The sequence below is a fragment of the Scomber japonicus genome, chromosome 3 (genome assembly GCF_027409825.1).
Source record: "Scomber japonicus isolate fScoJap1 chromosome 3, fScoJap1.pri, whole genome shotgun sequence".
In the NCBI taxonomy this organism is placed as follows: domain Eukaryota; kingdom Metazoa; phylum Chordata; class Actinopteri; order Scombriformes; family Scombridae; genus Scomber; species Scomber japonicus.
This window is the reverse complement of record NC_070580.1, coordinates 14756932-14776729: the sequence shown is the minus strand read 5'-3', so window position 1 is coordinate 14776729 and position 19798 is coordinate 14756932. Positions and strand designations below refer to the sequence as shown.

At 40.6% G+C, this 19798-nt stretch overlaps 1 protein-coding gene across 3 annotated transcripts; it reads right to left on the bottom strand.

Moving 5' to 3' along the window:
• Nucleotides 1–1275: 1275 nt before the first annotated feature.
• On the bottom strand, nt 1276–18484 carry hipk1b (homeodomain interacting protein kinase 1b). Of its 3 annotated transcripts, XM_053315861.1 has the most exons (18): nt 18199–18484; nt 15273–16006; nt 13323–13514; nt 12342–12523; nt 11751–11874; nt 11328–11447; nt 11120–11206; nt 10797–10981; nt 10544–10694; nt 10259–10445; nt 9973–10091; nt 7315–7449; nt 6127–6287; nt 5788–5859; nt 5056–5226; nt 4719–4933; nt 4502–4614; nt 1276–3347 (listed from the first exon to the last, which is right to left on the bottom strand). In XM_053315861.1, the coding sequence occupies exons 2-18, from the start codon at nt 16002–16004 to the stop codon at nt 2880–2882; spliced, it is 3414 nt and encodes a 1137-aa protein (XP_053171836.1). In that variant the 5' UTR covers nt 16005–16006; nt 18199–18484; the 3' UTR covers nt 1276–2879. The 3 variants fall into 3 exon arrangements, with proteins under 3 accessions (XP_053171836.1, XP_053171837.1, XP_053171838.1); XM_053315862.1 differs by lacking the exon at nt 7315–7449; XM_053315863.1 differs by lacking the exon at nt 7315–7449 and having other exon boundaries at nt 6127–6284.
• Nucleotides 18485–19798: the final 1314 nt, after the last annotated feature.

The following is a 19798-nucleotide window of genomic DNA, read 5'->3' as shown; positions in this document are numbered from 1 at the left end:
TTGTGAAGAATGATGCCAGGTTTCAGGAGAAAATTAAACTGTGATGAGCCTACTTCATGAAAAATGCTTCAGAGGTTTATTCTACCCTGACCAGAGTACAGTTCTCTAAAATAACAATCAAAACTGTGGTCATATTTAAAACATTTATATATTGAAAATTGTGCTAAATGTCGTCAATCAGCAGCTTTATAATATTTTTCAAATCGGACTCATTTCCCTAAATAGATGGTTTATTATAGCCAAGTTATAATATGATGTATTATTTACAGGTTATTATGCAATGGTTTTACTGGTTTGGGCCACTTGAGATCAAATTGGGCCATATGTGGCCCTTGAACTAAAATCAGTTTGACACCCCTGATTTATAACAACACTGATTTTCTCCAGTTGTTTGGACCAACAAGTAATATTAGATGATTTGGCACAGTGTAATCATGCTGTAGACAGTTCCAGCTGTGCGATATCTTGATAAGAGGAGAGCCATTCTCTCACTAACAGTGCATGTGGTGGTTTCCAGCAACAGGCTACCATTCTTTTAGCAGCTGTGAGACCAGCTAACAAGAAGCTCTTATCATTTATAGTTAGCTCCAAAGAGGAAGTGTGAATTTTCTGTTTTATTACTTGCCTTGTTAACTACAGTAGGAAAATAAATATTTGTTCATGACTTGCCCTCTTGTCAACTTTAACATTTAATTGTCTTCTTGCTGATCCTTCTGTATTCATAGCTCCTTTGTTTTCATGTCATGCGTCACATACCTCTCATTGAGCTGCACAAACTGGTACAGAACTACAAACTGGTTTTAATACTTTAATACTTTAATAGTATTGTTTACCTGTACAGTTATAATGCAATATCCATATGATGTAGGCAATAACATGCCATTTGAAAAAGCAGATACATTTTAGTTTTGTCCCTTTTCTTTGATACGGTTGTTTGTTTTTTTTAATATTTAGATACCACTGACCTTATGGTGCCGTTGGTTATGGAACTTGCTTGATTTTGGAGGTCAAGGTTTCTATTCTTAAAAAGATATGAACCGTTGTAGCCAAACAGGAATAACCCTCCCACGCTGTGCACGTGTTTGGTATGTGTGCCAAAAGAAAATATGCTACTCATTCACTTTATATGCCATGGAAAAATACTTGTCTTCTTCCTCTGGCTTGTTGTCCTTAATCAACTACCCAACAGCAGCCGATACTAACCTTAAAGGAATGAGGTTGATTCATTGTGGTGTTGTGGTTGTGAAATAATGAAATAAGAAACTTGGAATTTGTGGTTATTTTATTGAAAACAGTGACAGTGGATTATGTGAGCTGAAACCTTTTCCCTGAATTAGTTCTACCAAGTAGCATCTTTAACTATATACTATGTTAAGATGATACATGAAATACAGTTAAATATTCAGACATTACAACACAAAACGGATGCAAACACAACAGGGAAGGATTTACTAAAAAGCTTTCAAACCCACAGTAACCATCCCGAGAGTTACCTCCTTTATCTAAAAGATGCTGGGAGGAAACTGCTGGTACACAGTGCCTCTTCATACCCCACATGAATCCAGACCAACAATGGGACTGCTGTATCCACACTGTAGTTATCAGAATGTGAAAAACAAAAGAATTTCAACATATTTTCCAACATTTCTTTTGTGTGTGTGTGTGTGTGTGTGTGGGGGGGGGGGGGGGGGTACACTGTATGTTTAGTGGACGGCACCACCTTTAACTCAATGTAAGAGACATAACCACTAAATAGACTTTGCACCAAACGCATTTGCATTCTCTTATTTCCATTTGTCACATGATACTGGAACGTGGGTAAATTGTTACTACTTCCAGACAAGCAGTAAAAACTGGCCATAAATCAGATTCACAAGTATCAGGTCCTACACAATATCGGTCTAATGCAGAATTCACAGATAGAATATTTTTTTCTGCCCATGTGAAGCTGAATTATCTTATTTAAAAAATAGGGAAACCTTGTTTCCCTATTTCCGCCCCCCCTTACATTTAAAACAAAAGCTTTTCTTTTACTCGTCGTCAGGATGGTGATCACACTCGTCTGTACTTCATAAATACATTCAGCACTCAGTTGATGCAGTTTTAAAAAGGTTCTATTGCATAAGGACATGATTTATCTTGCCTAAACACTCACTACATAAACAGACTATCACATGTGCACTTAAATTAACATTGATCCATCACAGTTTCATCACCTCTCAGCTTTAACAAAACCCTTATTCAACATCTTCATGGTCCTTCCTCGTCCTACCTCACACTGACAAAACATAATTTAAACATAGTGAAAGACATATTTGTGAGTAAACAAACATGGGTAATGTACAGTCATTATTATGTTAGCTAAAACACAGGGATTCACTTTAGTGTGAAAACTTTGTAACAAGGTTCATGGAAAAAAACAAAACAAAAAAACAAAATGACTTTGTGAGCGAGCCTTTAATTAGCTCTGTGAGTCAGGCGCCTGAAAGCTTGCCTAAAGTGTCGTCGCAGCTTGTGACAGGAGAATAATCTCTCTTCACACAAAACCTCAAGATAAAACAGTAAAATATCATCATTACCACAATGCCTTAATTGTACATCTGATTTAGATGGGGATAAAATATGGGTTATAAACAATATTTTTCAAGGGAAAATAAATTGATACAATATCAAATAATACCAATGAACATTTCAAAAAACACTAAAAACAGTCTGAAAGAGCATATAAATGATAAATGAGGAAATGAAATGCTGCCTTGTAGGCAAAAGCAGCGATCAAATAAGTGACCAACAGTTGTTCTACAGTTTAAATGTCCCTTTGTGATAGTATATGGGGAAGTAGATTTTTTCTTTTCATTGTTTAAAGTGTGTGTGACTGCTTATAGGTAGGGGTACTGTGTGAGGCGCCTCGGGCTTAGCTGGTAGGCACTGTAAGCCTCAGCCCGGGGCGTCACACTAACGTAGGGTGAACCAGCTGCGAACTGATGCTGGTAGGCTGCGGGGAGGCCGTGCAGCAGACTACTGACGGAGTCCTTGCGACTGGCCGAGTCCCTCCTGGAGGAGGATGAGGTGTATGTTGCTGCATAGGCGGAGGGGGAGTGTCCGTGGTTGCTGTGACCACGGCCCAGAAGCTGCTCCATGGCCTGAGAAGCAGTGGAGAGGGCGGTGGAGGCTGGGTAGGTGTACAGGCTGGGGCCGGGTGCTGAGGCTGAAGCCAGGGCAGAAACCTCAGGGAAGTTGTAGTGGGTGGCGGAGACGGCTGGAGGGAACGTCTGCAGGCGACGCAAAGATGAGTCACTGTGGGATGCTCCTGAACGCTCCTGAGACGAGGAAACCACTGGCTGAACCTGAAACACAAAAAAGGAGAAAATCACTTGTACAATCTTTTACACATAGAGAACTGGCTGCAAACTGTTGGCTTTATGATCCTTTATAAGTGAAATGACCCTGACTTGTGATGACATCACAGTCAAATTGTTTTAAAATAAAGTGTTCCAAGAATGAAAAGTTATTATTTTTAAAAAAACTGCTAGATTGAGAGGGACAGTATTTGGCAGGTTTTATAGTTACTTTTACAAACTCACATCTGTCATGACATTATTTGTCCAGCAGAGAGCTTTTTTGACTTTAAGTAGCATTAGCATTTTTGTGTCAGTCTGATACTTAGTAACCAAAGATGAAGAATGCAACAACAAATGCAACAAGTAAGATAATGTGGCTGGAAATCAGACAGCGTCACAGAGACTGTTCCTCTCTAAATAAAAAAGGGAGAGTATTTTGACCAACACAACTGCAGTTCGGACACAAATGTTTAACCTCACTCAATTTCTTGTCTAATGTTGCTCACTTCAACTCCTTGACTGCCCACCCTGTTACAGCCAATATGTGCTACTAACTGAGGCATCTGTGTAATGTCAGCAGAAAATGAAACTTCAACAAGCCAACACACGAATCAATTTACAAGAGAATTAAACATTAATGAATCAGGCCATTGTGGTGAAGGAATTTTACCCTGTAGTGATTCAGGGTGGTTTAACAGTGTGATATTTGTCTGTGGTCTGTGATTTAGATGTGTACGTATGTCTCAGTGAGTGTGTTTGTGAAAATTAAGCTCTAATAGTCTTTGTTTTGGCAATTTGTAGCAGGAAACAGCAACATGACTTACAGCTGAGTCATCTTAAACCATGAATTTATGAATGGAGTCTGGCTAAACGTACCCTTAAATTGTACTCCCGGAGAGTTTAAACATAACCAAGATGAGTGTTCATACAGGCGTGAACATTACGACACTGACCTCCACGTGCATTAAAATGTAAAACTAGAAGAGACTATCCTTATGGAAAAAATAAAAAACATGAACACAGCGAGTGGTCCCTGCTTGCCATCCACTGTGGTTGTCTTGTCTTTAATGTGGTATTGCATTATTGTATTATTACAAACAGCCTGAAACTGACTGACACATCTAACCTTATAAAAACACACATCAGAAGAGAAGACTCACCTGGCTGAGGTTTAAGGGGTGTGACTGGCTCGGCATCAGTCCGTGACGCTCCATGCTCTCCCCCGAACTGCAGGGCTGTCGGTTAGATGACCTCTTAGGCTTTATGTAGTTCACTAGGGATCAAAAGTAGTAGGCATTACTTGGTGTTGATATTCAAACCCAAAATAAAATTCATTATTAATAACACAAAACATTAAGCAAATAAAAGAGCTCTCACCAGTCTCCAGGCGGCTGCGAGAAACTGCTGCTCTCTCTGTGCCCTGGGTTTTGACTGAAGGTGCCACAACTGCCAGAGACTTGGCCTGGCGTGATGACATGGTGCTAGATGGGTTAAGTGTGCGGGGCAGAGGAGTCAGAGGGCTGGCTGTAGAGGAATCTGAATCGTGCACCGTCACACAGCTGATGACATTAGTGCGCTGGCTCAATCCAACACTATGAACAGAGAAATGGTTGTTATGTTACAGGTCTAGTCAAGAAAATCACTTCGTTAGGGAGGCAAGAAAAAAAAAAAAAAATCAACACGTGTTTAATGCAGAGTAGCGTCTATTTCTCACCTGGCGGGATGGAACTTGTGCTCATCCTCTGTGTCAGTGTCACTGTGAATAGTGATGATGCTGACTGCTGGGCTAGGTGTGTCTGAGATGACAATTGGCTGGGACAATGTGGCGCTGGAGCTAGGTGGCGTCACCCCACTACTGCTGAGCAATGTTGAAGTGGATATACCCCTAAACAGATAACAGAGCAAATTTTGAGTTGTACCTCCAAAGACAATACGATTTCAGCTGTGATAACAGACAAAACTCATGCCACTTGGAAAACTTAGTTTAAATCAGCTAGACAGGGAATACTCATAATGAGGAAAAAAAACACAAAGGGAAAAACCTTTTACCACTTAAAATGACAATTTAGCACTGTCAGCACAAAACACCAAGTCATTCCTGTATTTTTATTACTTTTGAATATAAATCAATTATTCTCTACATGTATTTCAAAGAATCAGACTATCATATCAAAACAACTACTGGATGGATTTAAATCTGCTACAGACATTACATGAGCTCAGAGGATGAATCCTACTGACATTGTTCACTTTTGACTTTTGCTCTGGTGCCACCATCAGGTTGAAATTTGTATTTTCAAGTGAAATGTCTGAACAATTATTGGTTGGATCACCTTGAACTTTGCTTCATGCATCAGATAAATATTTCCACTGGTTTATGACCTAATGCCTGCAGTGATAAGTCACAAACAACATCTGGTCATTGTTTTTACCATCATATACCAACCTGTTTCTGTTCTCTCCACGCCTGGCTTTGACCTTCTTCCTCTCCTGCTGAGTCCTGGCTTGAGTTGTGCTCCTATTAGGGTCAAATGTCAAAGTTAGTGTTGGTCACCAAAGTTAAAATCAGAACATGAAACAAACAAAGGAAAACTGAGTATCCTGATGGGGTTCATAACAATTAGAAGCCATATGAGCCAAATATATGTTTCTTTCAATTTAATACGTCTGCATAAACATATTTTTCGGGAACAATGTTAGAAACTGTAAAACATACATAAAATAGTGAGACTCTACACGGAGTGCGTTTGTGTTCATTAGGACAGTTAATATATTTTAGTTGCACCTCCAGCTGTGTCCCTGCTGCGTAGCAGCATCCGAGTGATGGGCATCCAGGGGTGACTCTGCAACAGTCGACTGGTGGGCAGAGCTGTGGATAGCCACACCTGGGACCTGCTGCCATGATGATGGTATGAGGATCTGTTGGGCTCCAGTGGGCCAGGCCTGCTGAGAAAAATAACAGACACTCACACCTCAGTACACTTAATATCAGGGATCATAATATTTATGAATTGATACAAATTTCTGGATTGCTGGAATGGGCCAGACAAACTGAGCCATGCTGAGAAATAATTTAAAGACCGAAGACAGAGACACACCAATGGCCAATCTCTGCTACAGGCAAAAGCACAAAACTAGAAAAGCGAGCAACCTTTCCCAAGCCATTCCCTTATTATAGCATTGCCCTGCAACAAATCCACAAAATGATATCATGCAAAGCACAAACAATGAAGCACTGTAAAACAGTCAGATCAGGTATAAAAGACAAGTATACACAAAACCATGGTGCCTGTTAAAGAAGAAACACTGAAGAAGAGTTAGTTAAGTTCACTGATGCCAAACTGTCTGCTGTGAAGCTGTCTTGGGAAAAGGCATGCCACATGATGTGGGGCTGGAATAGAATTGTGTCAGAGAGTCAGGCTGTTGAATAGGAATTTTAGTGTGCTTTGTAGCTGCAACATCCTTTGCTGAAACCAAGGAAATACAGGACAAGAGAAGCTGCAAGCAAAGCGCAGACCAATTCAGCAACACATGCGCTCCATGCCCTCAGCACACCTATGGGGAAAGACTGTGGGGGAGAGAATGGAGGAGTGAGTGAATGGTGTGGGGAGGGGGTGTCCTTTGGAGTGGAGAGAGCTTGTATGTTTTCTTAAATGAATACCAGGAGGGATAAATGGTGATGCCAGACCAAAGAAACTGTTAATCAAGAAGTTTTCAATGATTCAATGATTCCCACAAATAAGCATCGACCAACTATGATCCTGACATCCATGACAGGTCTGCATGTGAAGAGGGAAAATATAGAAATATGATGCATAAAATAAAGAATAGCCCAATACGCCATGTTGGTGCAGACAGAGAGGAAAAATTGCAAACAAATGAAAAGAAAAGGGAGAGTGGGGCAGGAGAGAGAGATGGCATTGTTAGTGGTAGAGGGTGTGCGCATTTCTTTCTTTGGTCAGCGTTGCTTTACCAGCACTGTGGCTGTGTGCTCCAGGAGGGTGGGCCGACCCACCCCGGTGCCCAGCCCGAGGGGCAGAGAATACTGGGGGGCAATGCCTGCTGAGGGAGGGTGCAGGGTGGCCACCATCAGGGGTGTGCAGGAACCCTGGAGGAGGGAGGGAGGGAGGATAGGGGAGGGCATTATTAGGGCACGATGAAAAGTGATGTCCTTCAAGGCTGTTATCGGATTTTGATGAAGGAACAGAGTGGATAAAACCAGCTGGCCATCTGGACACCTGACCTCTGCAATGTGCAGCAATTATTCCTGATTTTAGCATACTGAAATGAACTACATTTTGAGCCAGATTTTTGAGTGTCCAGTACTGCACATCTGGCTTCAATCTCAGATAAGAGACTGGGAATAAGATAGGCCTCACCCCAGAGTGGTGGTCTGATCAGTTCTGGAAGCAAATCCAATGCAATCAACAGAAACAAACACAAAACCGCATAAACTATTTAAACAAAGCCAAATCTGTGTTTTCTGAACTGGTTTAAATGCATTTAAATAACTTTTATTAAAGAACAAATGTCACTGTATCCTGACAAATCTTTTGCCATCTCTGCTGGCAGCAAGAGAAGTCACATCAATACTCACAGAAGGGTTAGTATGTCTCTGAGCCAAATACACACAAGTCTACAATGCTGTAAATCAGTTAACCCAATGTTACACATCCCCATCACAACTCAACTTCTCTTAACCCTTTCATTGGATATGGACAATGCATGTTTGCTCCATGTTGGACCCATTCAGATGACACAGCAGTGACTCTGATTGTCACGGCTTCCTGTCAGTCATTAAAAACGGAGAATTGCACTGAATTTATATTTACTGAAATAAATAAATGAATAAATAATGGTTGAGTTTCTGTAGCACACACTTTTTTACACTCACAGGTGTGTACATGTACTTTGTCTGTCTCTCTTTCCCGATCCATCGCTCATTATTTCTGTACTCTCTTTTCAGGGAGTTAGTTAAATGATATTTAAATGCCTGCATCATTCCATGCATTTCCATCCCAGATAGAAACAGCGGTTCAAAGTCTGGCAGCATTCAACCCCTGTTAAACGCTGGTTGAGAGGAGAGTTGGATGACAAGCATTGACCCATTCAGATTGATCACCGATATGCGTTTCACATATGTCACTGTTTCAGTCTGAATCTGGTAGAAATGTTCTGGAATTTTTTGTGTCAGCATGAGCTAAACAGGACTTTAAGGCTGCGTTCACACTGCAAGCCAAAATCCGATTTTTAGCCAATCTAGATTGGAACCGCGCTTATTCGAGTTGTTGTTGCTAGCTGATATCACTGGAGGCAACGGAGGACGTCGAAAACATCAGTCCATGGACAGAGGACCAAACCATATTCTTAATCTTTGGGGAGATGGCTCGGTTCAAGCGAAGCTGGAGGGTTTGTTTTCGCGGTCGCAATTATATGACATCATTTGAATCAGATTTGCCTGCAGTGTGAACGCAGCCTATGTGATATTCACTTTGGACAACATAAGATTCCCGCAACTTTTAGCTTCAGCTGTTGTTGAAACAAAAAAAAGGAGAAATGTCCTCATGTAAACTCTGCAACTGGTTAAAACCATCTTACATATGATGACGCATTATTTTGCTGCCAAGGTAAACATGCCACAGCTGTAATGCCAGAGACAGGGTAACCAAAAACATGAATGGCAATAAAAAGGCATGTATTTCAAAAGGAACATTTGTAAATACTAAGGATGTAAAGGTACACAAAATTCATAGTTTGTTATGTGCCTCAGTTTTGGGGTCACAGTTCAGTACGATTATGGTACATTAGAAAAAAAAGAAAGGTAGAAAATAACATTTTGGTCTGTTATTTTGAAACATGTGAACGTCAAACAATAGCTAATTGGCCAAAACTATTACTGAAACAGCCGAGTTGTGCTGCAGTGAAAAAAACCCAACCTATTTGTTTGTTGCAAGGCATCAGGACACCTGCTGACAGCTGTTTAATGCTGATTTACGGTCCGACTGTATATAAAGCAGCTGAAACTGGCTTCACCTCCAGCAGCTACAACAGTAACATGCTGCTTATACAAGGATGCTTCACTACATTTTCCTCTGGTTCTTACAATGTGCTGTCTGACCACGTCAGGAATCAAATGTGTTAATAGTTGTTCTGAACGGCTTCGCTCAATGGCGGAAAAGCCAACCATCATAGAGAGGGGAGAAGGAGATGCCCTATTGTTACAGAGATAGTTTAATAATAGTGTTGAACTCTGTCACTCAGTCAGTGTTATGAATCTCTCGTTTGTCATTCTGACAGTAGCGACACTACAAGGTTACCAGGCCACCTAGGCTAAGCCAGCTTGCATACATCCATGAGTATGCTGCAGCTGAGTAGCATGCTGCCAAAGTGTTTCTGATGGAATTCGTGTTCTAGAATTATTGTTCCACACGAGTGAAGTGAATTATTGAACCATTTTAACAGTAATTGTTTGGGTCATACTGAACTGAGGAAAGTAACATACCAAACTGAAAATCCTGTATCACATGGTTCATGATGAATACATGTGCCATTACATCCATAGTAAACACCAGTACCAATTTAATTTTAAAATGTATATGACAATACATTCACACACTTTGCAAGGTCTTACCTGTGTGAGCATACTTGGCTGGATCTGCAACGACTGTGCAGACTGGTTCTGAGGTACTATGGGTACAGAGTTCTCCATCCTTACAGGGAAACTGGAACTCTTACTGGATGGCTGTAGCCCTGGAAAACATTTTCGCACAACACATCTCAGAGAAGGTTGAATGCACAACAAGTATCCTTTAATAATCAGGTCTTTAAGTATACCTGGTTACAGAAAAAAAGTGGAATACTGTGGCATATAAACACTGCATCCAGTTCTGACATCTGAAAGCAACTTTATCCTTTACCTTGAATAGTGGAGGGTGGGCAGACGATCAGAGTCTGCTGGAAGGGTTCTGTCTGGCTACATAGCCCAGCAGGACGTGTTGGAATCGGGACACTCTGTTGAGCCAACCCGGGAATGTTGATTGTCGCCTGTTGGTACAGAGCTGGCTGGTAGTTTAGCAAAGGCACCGCTCCCCCTGCTGAAGGCACCTGTTAGAAGGGAAACAAACCAAATCCACCTTTGATTAAACACCAGCAGGAGTACAGATCTCTAAACATACATAAAGCCGTGAAGATGCAGGACATACCTGGTTATGCTGGTTGAGTTGGCTACTGAAGGTAACGGTAAGGTTGCCTGCTGCAGCGCTTGGGACTGCATTGGTGGAGTACAGGGTTTTGCCACTGTCATAGGCGCTCCGGCGTTTGCAGATCTCCATGTTCTGGAAGCACGACTTCACACTGGAGAGAAACGGCATTTCAGCGATTACATTTCAACCAAGGCTCACCTAAACTAAACATGTGCACCATTTCCAAGAAGGAGGTGTTATCAGACACACTTACTGGGAGCTGTGGGGATAATCCATGAGGTGGCTCATTGTGACAAAGGGATGACCCAGAGTTTTAGTGGGTGTGATCCTTTTGTCAGCATCCAGACGGAGCATCCTCTTCAAGAGATCTATAAACTCTCGTCTGTCAGCTTTCTCAGCCAACATGTCTGTCCCCTCCAAGTGAGAAGAAAGGTTAACCTGGAATAAACCAAGGAAAAAGCAAAATGGGTCAAACAACCACAGGTAATGAGATTTCCTGGTCTATGTGTGTAGTGCTGTATGAAAAAAAGGAAACTGCCCTTATAAAGATGATATTTTTTAAAAATTGCCATTTACCTGCATCATGTCATCCAAACAGTTGAAGATGTATTTCCTGGCCTCTTTGGATTTGATGCCCATCTCCATTTCATGCTCTGATGGGGTCTGAAAAATGCACATTCCTATTTATATTTTGCCAAAAAACATCCTTATTTATCCCCAATAATAATTCTTCACAGCCCACATAAGATGATAGTCTGCATGACTGATAGGTGTTATTATTAACCTTGAGCCTCCAGAGTGGATAGCTAGAGTCAGGGCCTCGGTTGAAGAAGCGGTTAGTCTTGGTGCCAGCACTCAGTAGGTACTCCGCTGGCAAGCCTTGAGTCTGAGAAATGTAACGGATCTGAACACAGAAAAAAAGAAAGAGAAATAAAGTTTAATTATTACAGTGAGACAAAACACCACAAGTGTCATGGATATGACTAAATATACAGATTGTCAGCACCCTTAAAATTTGTCATTTGTCATTTGTCATTAGTTATTAAAGTTTCCACAGAGCATATACAGTATCTTCATGACATGCTACCAACTAAAGTTCAGCACCTTGCAGTCTGTGTTCTGTCTCAGAGGTTGGACCTTTGAGCGAAAATTACTTCACATTTTTCTCACTCCTAGATAAGGCCTGGGAAACACTGGTGGTACTGACCTGGTCGTACTCAGAGGCTCCAGGGTAGAGAGGCCAACCCAGAAACAGCTCAGCAATCACACAGCCTAAAGACCACATGTCAATGGCCTCACAGAACGGGAGACCCAAAATGATCTCAGGAGCCCTGGACAGTAAAAGAGAAGGTTAAAGGATTAGTACCAAGGAGACAGAACTGTGCTACAGAGTTTTGTTAATATACACTGATTTATCGGCAGAGGTGGAAAGAGTACTGAAACATTCTATTCAAGTAAAAGTACCACTACTTTGGTCATAAATCTCTAACTAGTTGTTTTAATTAAAAAGGTAAAAAAAAGGTATACATTTGATCTCAGCACCCCCAAAAATAAATGATAAACCCTCCATAGTCTCTAAAAATTGTGTGGGAAACATTGCATTATTATTGTTTTGTTTTTTTTAAACAATTGCAAGGCATTGAATGTCAAATTCTCATTAGGAGCTGAGCCCCTCTAAAGGTCTGATCCTGTCATACTGCAAATCTATCAATCAATACGGGTCAAGGTCACAAGAGCAATAACTTTTCTAACGCGAGTAAAGGTAATTCGTTACTTTCCACCTCTGTTTATCGGTTACCTGTAGTAACGGGACTGCAAGTAGGTAGAGCAAACAGCCTTAGAAACGTGACTTGCTGAACCGAAGTCAATGACCTTCACTCTATAGGGCTGTCGGAGAGGGTCCACCAGCATGATGTTTTCAGGCTTCAGGTCTGCATGAATCAGTCCCAGGCTCTTCAGCTTCATCAGTGCTGTGGCCACCTAAAGATAAGGAGAGACAAATAATCATCTAGCTGCAATAATAAAAACAGAAACAGCAAAGTTCTCGCATTAAGTGTTATATGAGCAATAACAAAATACAAGTAATGATAAAATAGCTTTTTACATGGTAACCGCTGTCAAGAGTAGTCAACTAAAATACTGCCTTGTGGTTGCATGCCTTCACCAACCAGTCAGGTTGTAGTTTACATCTATGTCTGTCCAGACTCATAATATTTGTAGTTAAGACTTTGAAAGAATTTTGAGTAGTTTTAAGTGTATTTTCCTTGTATGTGTTCATATGCTTGGCCAACAAAGCTGATTCTGATATAACAAAGTTGTAGCCAAGACTGTAGACGATGCATCAAATGTGGATGTTGCCACAAAGAAGCTAGAAATTCTATAATGTGGATCTTTGACTCAGCAGCACAGAAGATCTGTAAAATCACCACAGTTTTAAAAAAAGGTGGACACCCAAGATTAGTCCCATCAATATCATCAAGATGTCCTCTTCTGTTCCTGAGTTATGGCGTTGAATAATGGCCAGATACATGTTGTGAGGTCACAGTGACCTTGACCTTTAACCACCAAAATCACATCAGTTCATTATTAAGTCCAAGTGGATGTTTGAGCCAAATTTGAAGAAATTCCTGTAAGTAATAAATCTAAGATATTGCATACATGAAAATGGGATAGATGGACAACCTGAAAACATAATGCCTCTGGCTGTTGTTATCACCAATGCAGAGGCATACAAATCAAACACACAATGTTTTATGAATAAATGAAAACATTTGCTAACCTGCTGCAGGATGGGTCTGATGTGCCGTAGAGGGAGCGGGCTAAACTTGCTGTGCTTGAGAAAGTCATACAGGTTCTGCTCAAGCATCTCAAAGACCAAGCAGGTGTGACCCTTATGTTGGAAGCATTCATAGGAACGCACAAAATTGTACTCATCCGCATTCTCTGCACTCAGCCGGTTGAGGATGCCCACCTACAAAAAGAGGAACAAACAATTTCACATTACTTGTCGATAAATGCTGCTACAGGAAAACATTTTACACCTTCACATTTCAATCCAAACTGTAGTAGGCCACACATGTTTAAAAAGTTACAGAGGATATCACATTCATATCTGAATAAGGTTTATAATGTCTGGGGCCGAGTGCTTTCAGTCATGGCATCTGCAAATCTAAACTGCACAGTTGAGAAAAATGGGTTTACATGTGTAATTAATCAGTTACAACACAAAACGAGCCTGTGGCACAGAGGGATAGTGTTAATAAACTTGCTTTAGGTACAATACACTTCACATTAGAGACTGTGGATACTTTATGGGGTGTTCCTCTGAGTGTGCCAGTGCTTTTCCATTATACAGTTCTAGCACTACTCGGCTCGACACCAGGTACGTCGTTTTCCATTACTTCATAGTACCTCCTCAACGTGGGCGGGGTCGAAATATGCATGGCTGCGCAAAACTGCCGTGAAACAGGAACGTCTGCACCTCGAAGGACCACGGTGTAGTTTTGCGAGTAGGAGTCATGTTAACTCACGTGAAACTCGCTGTAACTTTATGTTGCCAGTATTTAAAAATGGTGGGTTTGATTCTTGTGTTGGACGGCTCATGACTCTTCCAGTGACGACTCACTGACCAATCAGTGGCCGGCAGTCTGTTGACATCGCATTTAGTATTTGCTTGGCTCACTTGGAACCTCGCCAGAGCAGGTACTAAAAATGTACCAGGTACCAGGTACTATCCCAATGGAAAGGCAAAAAAAAAAAAAAAAAAAAAAACGAGTAGGGTCGAGTCGAGCCAAGTAGTGCTAGAACGGTATAATGGAAAAGCCCGATAATGGAGAAGCAAGAAAAACCGAGTTGAGTTGAGCCGAGTAGTGCTAGAACTGTGGTGCTCAACAAAAATCCATGTAAGACATTTAACTCAGTAAAAAATAAATCTCAAGTCAGCAAAGATAAATCTGGCATATATACTAACCATTTGATGTTTGAGCAATTTCATGTAACACTACTTTTTCAATTAATAGACGAAATAAAATCTAACTGAATGATATCTGAATTAAGCTTTGGCTAGTTTGAGGGTCCCTTTTTAACCCTGCCTAAAGAGAAAGCCAACAACTGAATGCTAGTATTCAATAACATGGAACTTGTGTTAGATGCACATTTTCACAATGAATGACAACAACTATATTTTTAATATTCAATCAAGTTGCCTTTGTTCCACTGAGGGGCCACTTTTGTGCAATTGCAGGTCGTCACACAAGCAAGGAGTAGCTTTAACAACTTACAACTGCCCAATACATTAGACCAGTCAAATTAGACCACATTCTTCCTGCCATTGTACTCAATTTAACTACAGCAACATATCCAATGTCAAATTATTTGAACAGCTGTACACACACACACAGACTCTCACACTCTTGTGAAAGATCCCCAGTTATTCACTTCACAGCTCTTACAATTTTAAAAAGCACTCAAAAGCTTCCATGTGAGACAACTTTTTGAAGCATAACTGTGCAGTTTTGCCTAGATATTTTATTATGTGATAAAATGTTAACTACACACAACAAAATATGTAAATTAACACATTTTGCAGAATCCTATACTCCATCTTAATCATAGACTGTTAAAACACTGCTTTTCTCTTGTACTGATGCCTCTGACACACACACACACACACACACACACACACACACACACACGGTATCAGTGCTGCCTGACAACACTGTCTAGTTACCTCAATTTGACCCTGACGAGCATATGAAGGATGGTTTTTCAGAATCTTGATGGCCACAATCTCATTGGTGCCCCTCTTCCAGCACTTGGCCACTTGTCCGAAGGTGCCCCTTCCTAAGAACTCCAGCACTTCGTAGCTGCAGGACACGGAGCAGAGGATTTCGTGCTGCACTAGCTGATAGTCCCCTTCACCATTGGAGCTGCTACTCTTGGTGGTTGGAGCTGAGTGAGGTATGGACTGCCCCGTACCACCTCCTCCACCACCTCCTGTGCGGGTGGAGTAAGTTGCTGCTGGAGCTGAGAGCTCCTCCAAAATTTGTACACTGCCACAGCCACTCCCACTGCCTTCATTAGCCTCCTCCATCTTCCTTTTCTGCCCATGTCTGTGCCCCCTTGTTTCAGAGGACGTCTCGGCATGAGTATAAGAGGAGGACGTCGCCTGCTCAGAGACACGCCGACTGGAACCACGGGGGAGACTGCCAGTGCTATCAGCTGCCCGTACCACTACTTGACCCCTAGAGCCAGGCGCTGCAGGGGGGAATACCAGGGATGGCGCAAAGGGTGGCACGGCCATGGCTGGGGTGAAGGTGTATGCAGGCTGGCCAGCTATGGAGCTGTAAGCTTCAGTGGTAGATACGTCCCAAACATTGCTCTCCACCTTCAGCTTCTTAACACGGCAAAAGGCACTGGAGGAGATGGAGGGAGGAGAGAAGACCTGCAGCTGAGAGGTCATAGCTGAAAAGAGATTGTTCAAAATTAGATATATGAAATGAAAACTAAACCACATTAAAAAAAACAACCTTAAAAGCTATAGGTAAACCCAACTATCAATGCTAATGTAGCACCATATACACTCAGTGTCCAGGTTATTATTATTCTTAGGTTAATCTGGACTGTTTTAGCTTCAGCTAATATAACAATCCTGCCCACCAATAACAGTGGAGAAAAACTAAATATTGGCAACAGCTGTCAGTGCAACAACATACAATGGTAACATAAACTACAGCATCCCAAATGAAAGCAAAATCAAACACCTCTGTAAAAACTGTTTCAACAAACTTGAACTGAAATGTCAATTCATTTCAGTATTTTTCCAAGCAAAAATACCAACTTTTCCCTGCTCCAGTTTATTGTCAAATCTAAGGGAATAAATTTGAGTTTTGATTCAATGTGTTGCCAAAACAAGCAACATGAGGATGGACATTTTTTCACCATTTCTTGAAATGTAATTGGCTAAACTATTAATGGAAAAAATAACCAGCCCAAAACTCAATAATGAAAATATTAGTTGTAACCTTTTAGCCATGTGTACATAATAAGCAGAGTGCACAATCCAATAAACAACAAAAAAACATATAGACACTGGAAATGTTAAGGAGAGGAGCAAGGCTATGCTAGGAAGCGCTGTGTGAACACTCCCAAAACGCGAGAATATCTGGATTAATATTCAATGCAATAGTGTCAAGCAAACTTAAAAATTGTACTGACTGTAAAAGGTATTTTCTCTTTTTTCACAATCACTGAAGGACTAGCTCCAGACAGCAATATTGATTTAATGACAAATGATTCTCATGAGCTTAAGCATTTGTACTTCTTATCAGAATGTCAGGGTTTCATTCTCCTTATTTCTAAAAAGTCACTGTATATTTTGATTGACTCATGTATCTTGTTACTTCCTCTTGGTCTTGGAAGTGTGGGAATGGGAGAGTGGTGAAGTGTTACAGGCAGTTTTAATGCTGTATTTTCTTTCTAAAATTGAAACATTACTGTTACAATGCAAAATAAATATTGAAAACCAAAACAAACCCTATAAACAAATTTCCCATCTGTGTCATACCTAGGGCTGGGTATCGCTACTGAATATCTTTAAGGGATCACTGTAATACATCTGGGATCACTGTAATACATCAATATCAAGTAGTATCAAAACGTCTCCCGTCAAACGATACCAAATATAACTATTTGTCCGGACTTGCTCACAGCTAATCAACACAAGCTCAAAAGTTTGGAGCATTTCGGACATTTTGCCTCCTAAGTAGCATGTAAGCTCACATTCATTGCACTTTCATGACTTATTTTCCAGAGTGTAAGTCTATGCGCATACACAAATAACTGGATTTATACGCATGTGTGATGTATGCTGTGACTTACATGCTAATTTTGAGCATTTTGTATTTCATAAATATGTATTATTTTAAGACTTCAACATACATTTGTGTAAAAAAAAACAACCCCCCCCCCAAATCATTTAGATGTGGAGGAGTGGTGGCATTTTATGCAATTAATGCTACTATTAACATAATGGTTATCAAATTAAATACTGAATTGGTATGGTTTTCGCTTTAAGAGTACTTGGACTGGTACTGCTACCGTAATTCGTAAAACGATTTAAACGATACCCAGCCCTAGCTATACCTGAACTATGAATTTAAGTCACTGCTAGGACAGCAAAGCAGTGTTCTTGGACAGTGATGATTTGACATATATTTAGGCCTTTTCCTGAAGAATCTATCTGAGCTCTAGTTAACTACGATATGGAAATACAGTACATGTACGTTTAGACTGGAATAAAATAAATTGGCTGAGCTGTGCACCTCAGAGATGGGACCTGACAGGCTTACCGTGATGGACCACAGCTGTAACCCCAACTAGCATGAAATATAAGCAAACCATTGCCAGGAAATAACATGGATTGTTTGGTTGACACTCAACTGACTGTAGAAACGTAGCTAGACGGCAATGACACACTGATGTTTAATGATCAAATCAACAAGGTAAGGTTACTCAACTCGCTAGATGCTATCAAGCTAACGCGTTAACTTTCTGAAAAAATGGCGTTAAAAGCGTCGCAGTTAACACACAAAGTTCAGTTACATGTCGCTGGTTACATGAAAAGCAACGTAAAAATGGAAATGGTTGTAACATACCGGATTGGATGTTATTACACCGTCGAAAAAACAGCTTCGTCCGAGGTTTAAATCCCACTGCAGCGTTATCCGATTAGCCTCCGCTAGTTAGCGTTAGATGCTAAGCTAGGCCTGCATTGTGTCGAGCCAAGCAGCAGCTGCAGGCGTCACAGTGCGGAGCTTTCAGGAGGAAAACACACACACATACTTACATGGACCACCCTACTTCTAAAATATGTACATATGTTGGTTAAAACATAGAATATATTCTACTCTAAAAACCGTCTATCTTGAGGCTGCAAATTCCACTTTTCACCGGAACGGACCACGTCCTTATATCAGCTGCGAATCATACGGCATTTCCGGAAATTACCGTAAACACCCTGACTTCAGCAGGCGAACACACAATTATTAACAAAACAGAGCTTTTCAGAGAATTTTTCGACATAAGAACTTGCACACTATAGCTACAGAGACACTACATGTTGGAGTTGGTGTTAGATTTGGTGCATTAACATTTTTAATTGTTAGTCAGACATCAAGGCAAAGTCAAATAACATCATTTACGGTAAAATAAAAAGTCGTGACGTAATATTTGTGCCGGTAATTTTCCTCCAGGCCTGATGTGTTCCACTTATGGACTGACTCAAACTTGCCTTTTAAGTTTTGTTTTCAGCTTCAGTTTCACCATATATCAGACAGATAAAAGCAGTTCTGTAGTTATGTTCTCTTCGTCAAATAAAACGTACTAAAACAATGAAACATGGCTGTCATTTAATTTATATAACAATACTGTCTACCTCCAATAACTTGTCCAATTTAAATTAAGACGCGCATTCATACACATTGTACTACCAACAGCCATAATGCTGACATGGACAGTATTGTTTTATATTTTTTTAAACAGAAATTACAAGAAACACTTTATTAAAACTTTAATAAAAAATGATGCGTGTGTATGCAAATGGTCATTTACATCGAAGAATACAGAACAATTAGGTGCTTTAGACAGCATGTGCAAACCACTGTGCACAACACAGATACATTTTACATATAATATGTAAAATGTTTCTGCAGGGAACTGTCATATTGTGTTAAGGACTACAGACTCAGTACTAAGGCCCAAGGCCTTTTCAAGTGCCATGAATTGAATAAATATCAGGCAAAAAATAAGTTAAAGTGCAAATTTTCTTTTTATTCTGATTTCATGTTACAGCAGAAATTATGTAAAGCATTCAGAAGACATTTTCCACATATAAGGGCAATATTCAAAACACTTTGCATGGCCTCAGCAACAAAATTTTCTTTTAAAAACATCAACAATTTAGTGATGCTTGTGCATGCACAATTGTAAAATAAAAAGTTAAAACTAGGCTACAAAAGAAGAGGAATGAAAGACTGAGATAGGCATGGAGAACACAACAGCAGGCAAGGTGGGAATACAGCAGGAAATGAGAGAGAGGGAAGACGGGGTGAAGAAGAGGAAGGCAAGGAGAGGTCTAGCCATAGATTATCTATAGGGGACTATCATTCTAGCATGCAATGTGGTGTTTGGCCTCACCCTCTCAAAACATGGCCTGAAAGGGTATACCATTAATTTTTAGGCTGACTTATGAGAACA

Excerpts from the sequence above, each read along its gene's own strand:
- hipk1b (XM_053315861.1), bottom strand. The coding sequence starts at position 16,004 with ATGACCTCTCAGCTGCAGGTCTTCTCTCCTCCCTCCATCTCCTCCAGT. Across the intron at positions 12,524-13,322 it reads TCAGACCCATCCTGCAGCAG|GTGGCCACAGCACTGATGAA; the intron begins GTTAGCAAATGT and ends CCTTATCTTTAG. Across the intron at positions 10,982-11,119 it reads GTTTGGATGACATGATGCAG|GTTAACCTTTCTTCTCACTT; the intron begins GTAAATGGCAAT and ends GGTTTATTCCAG.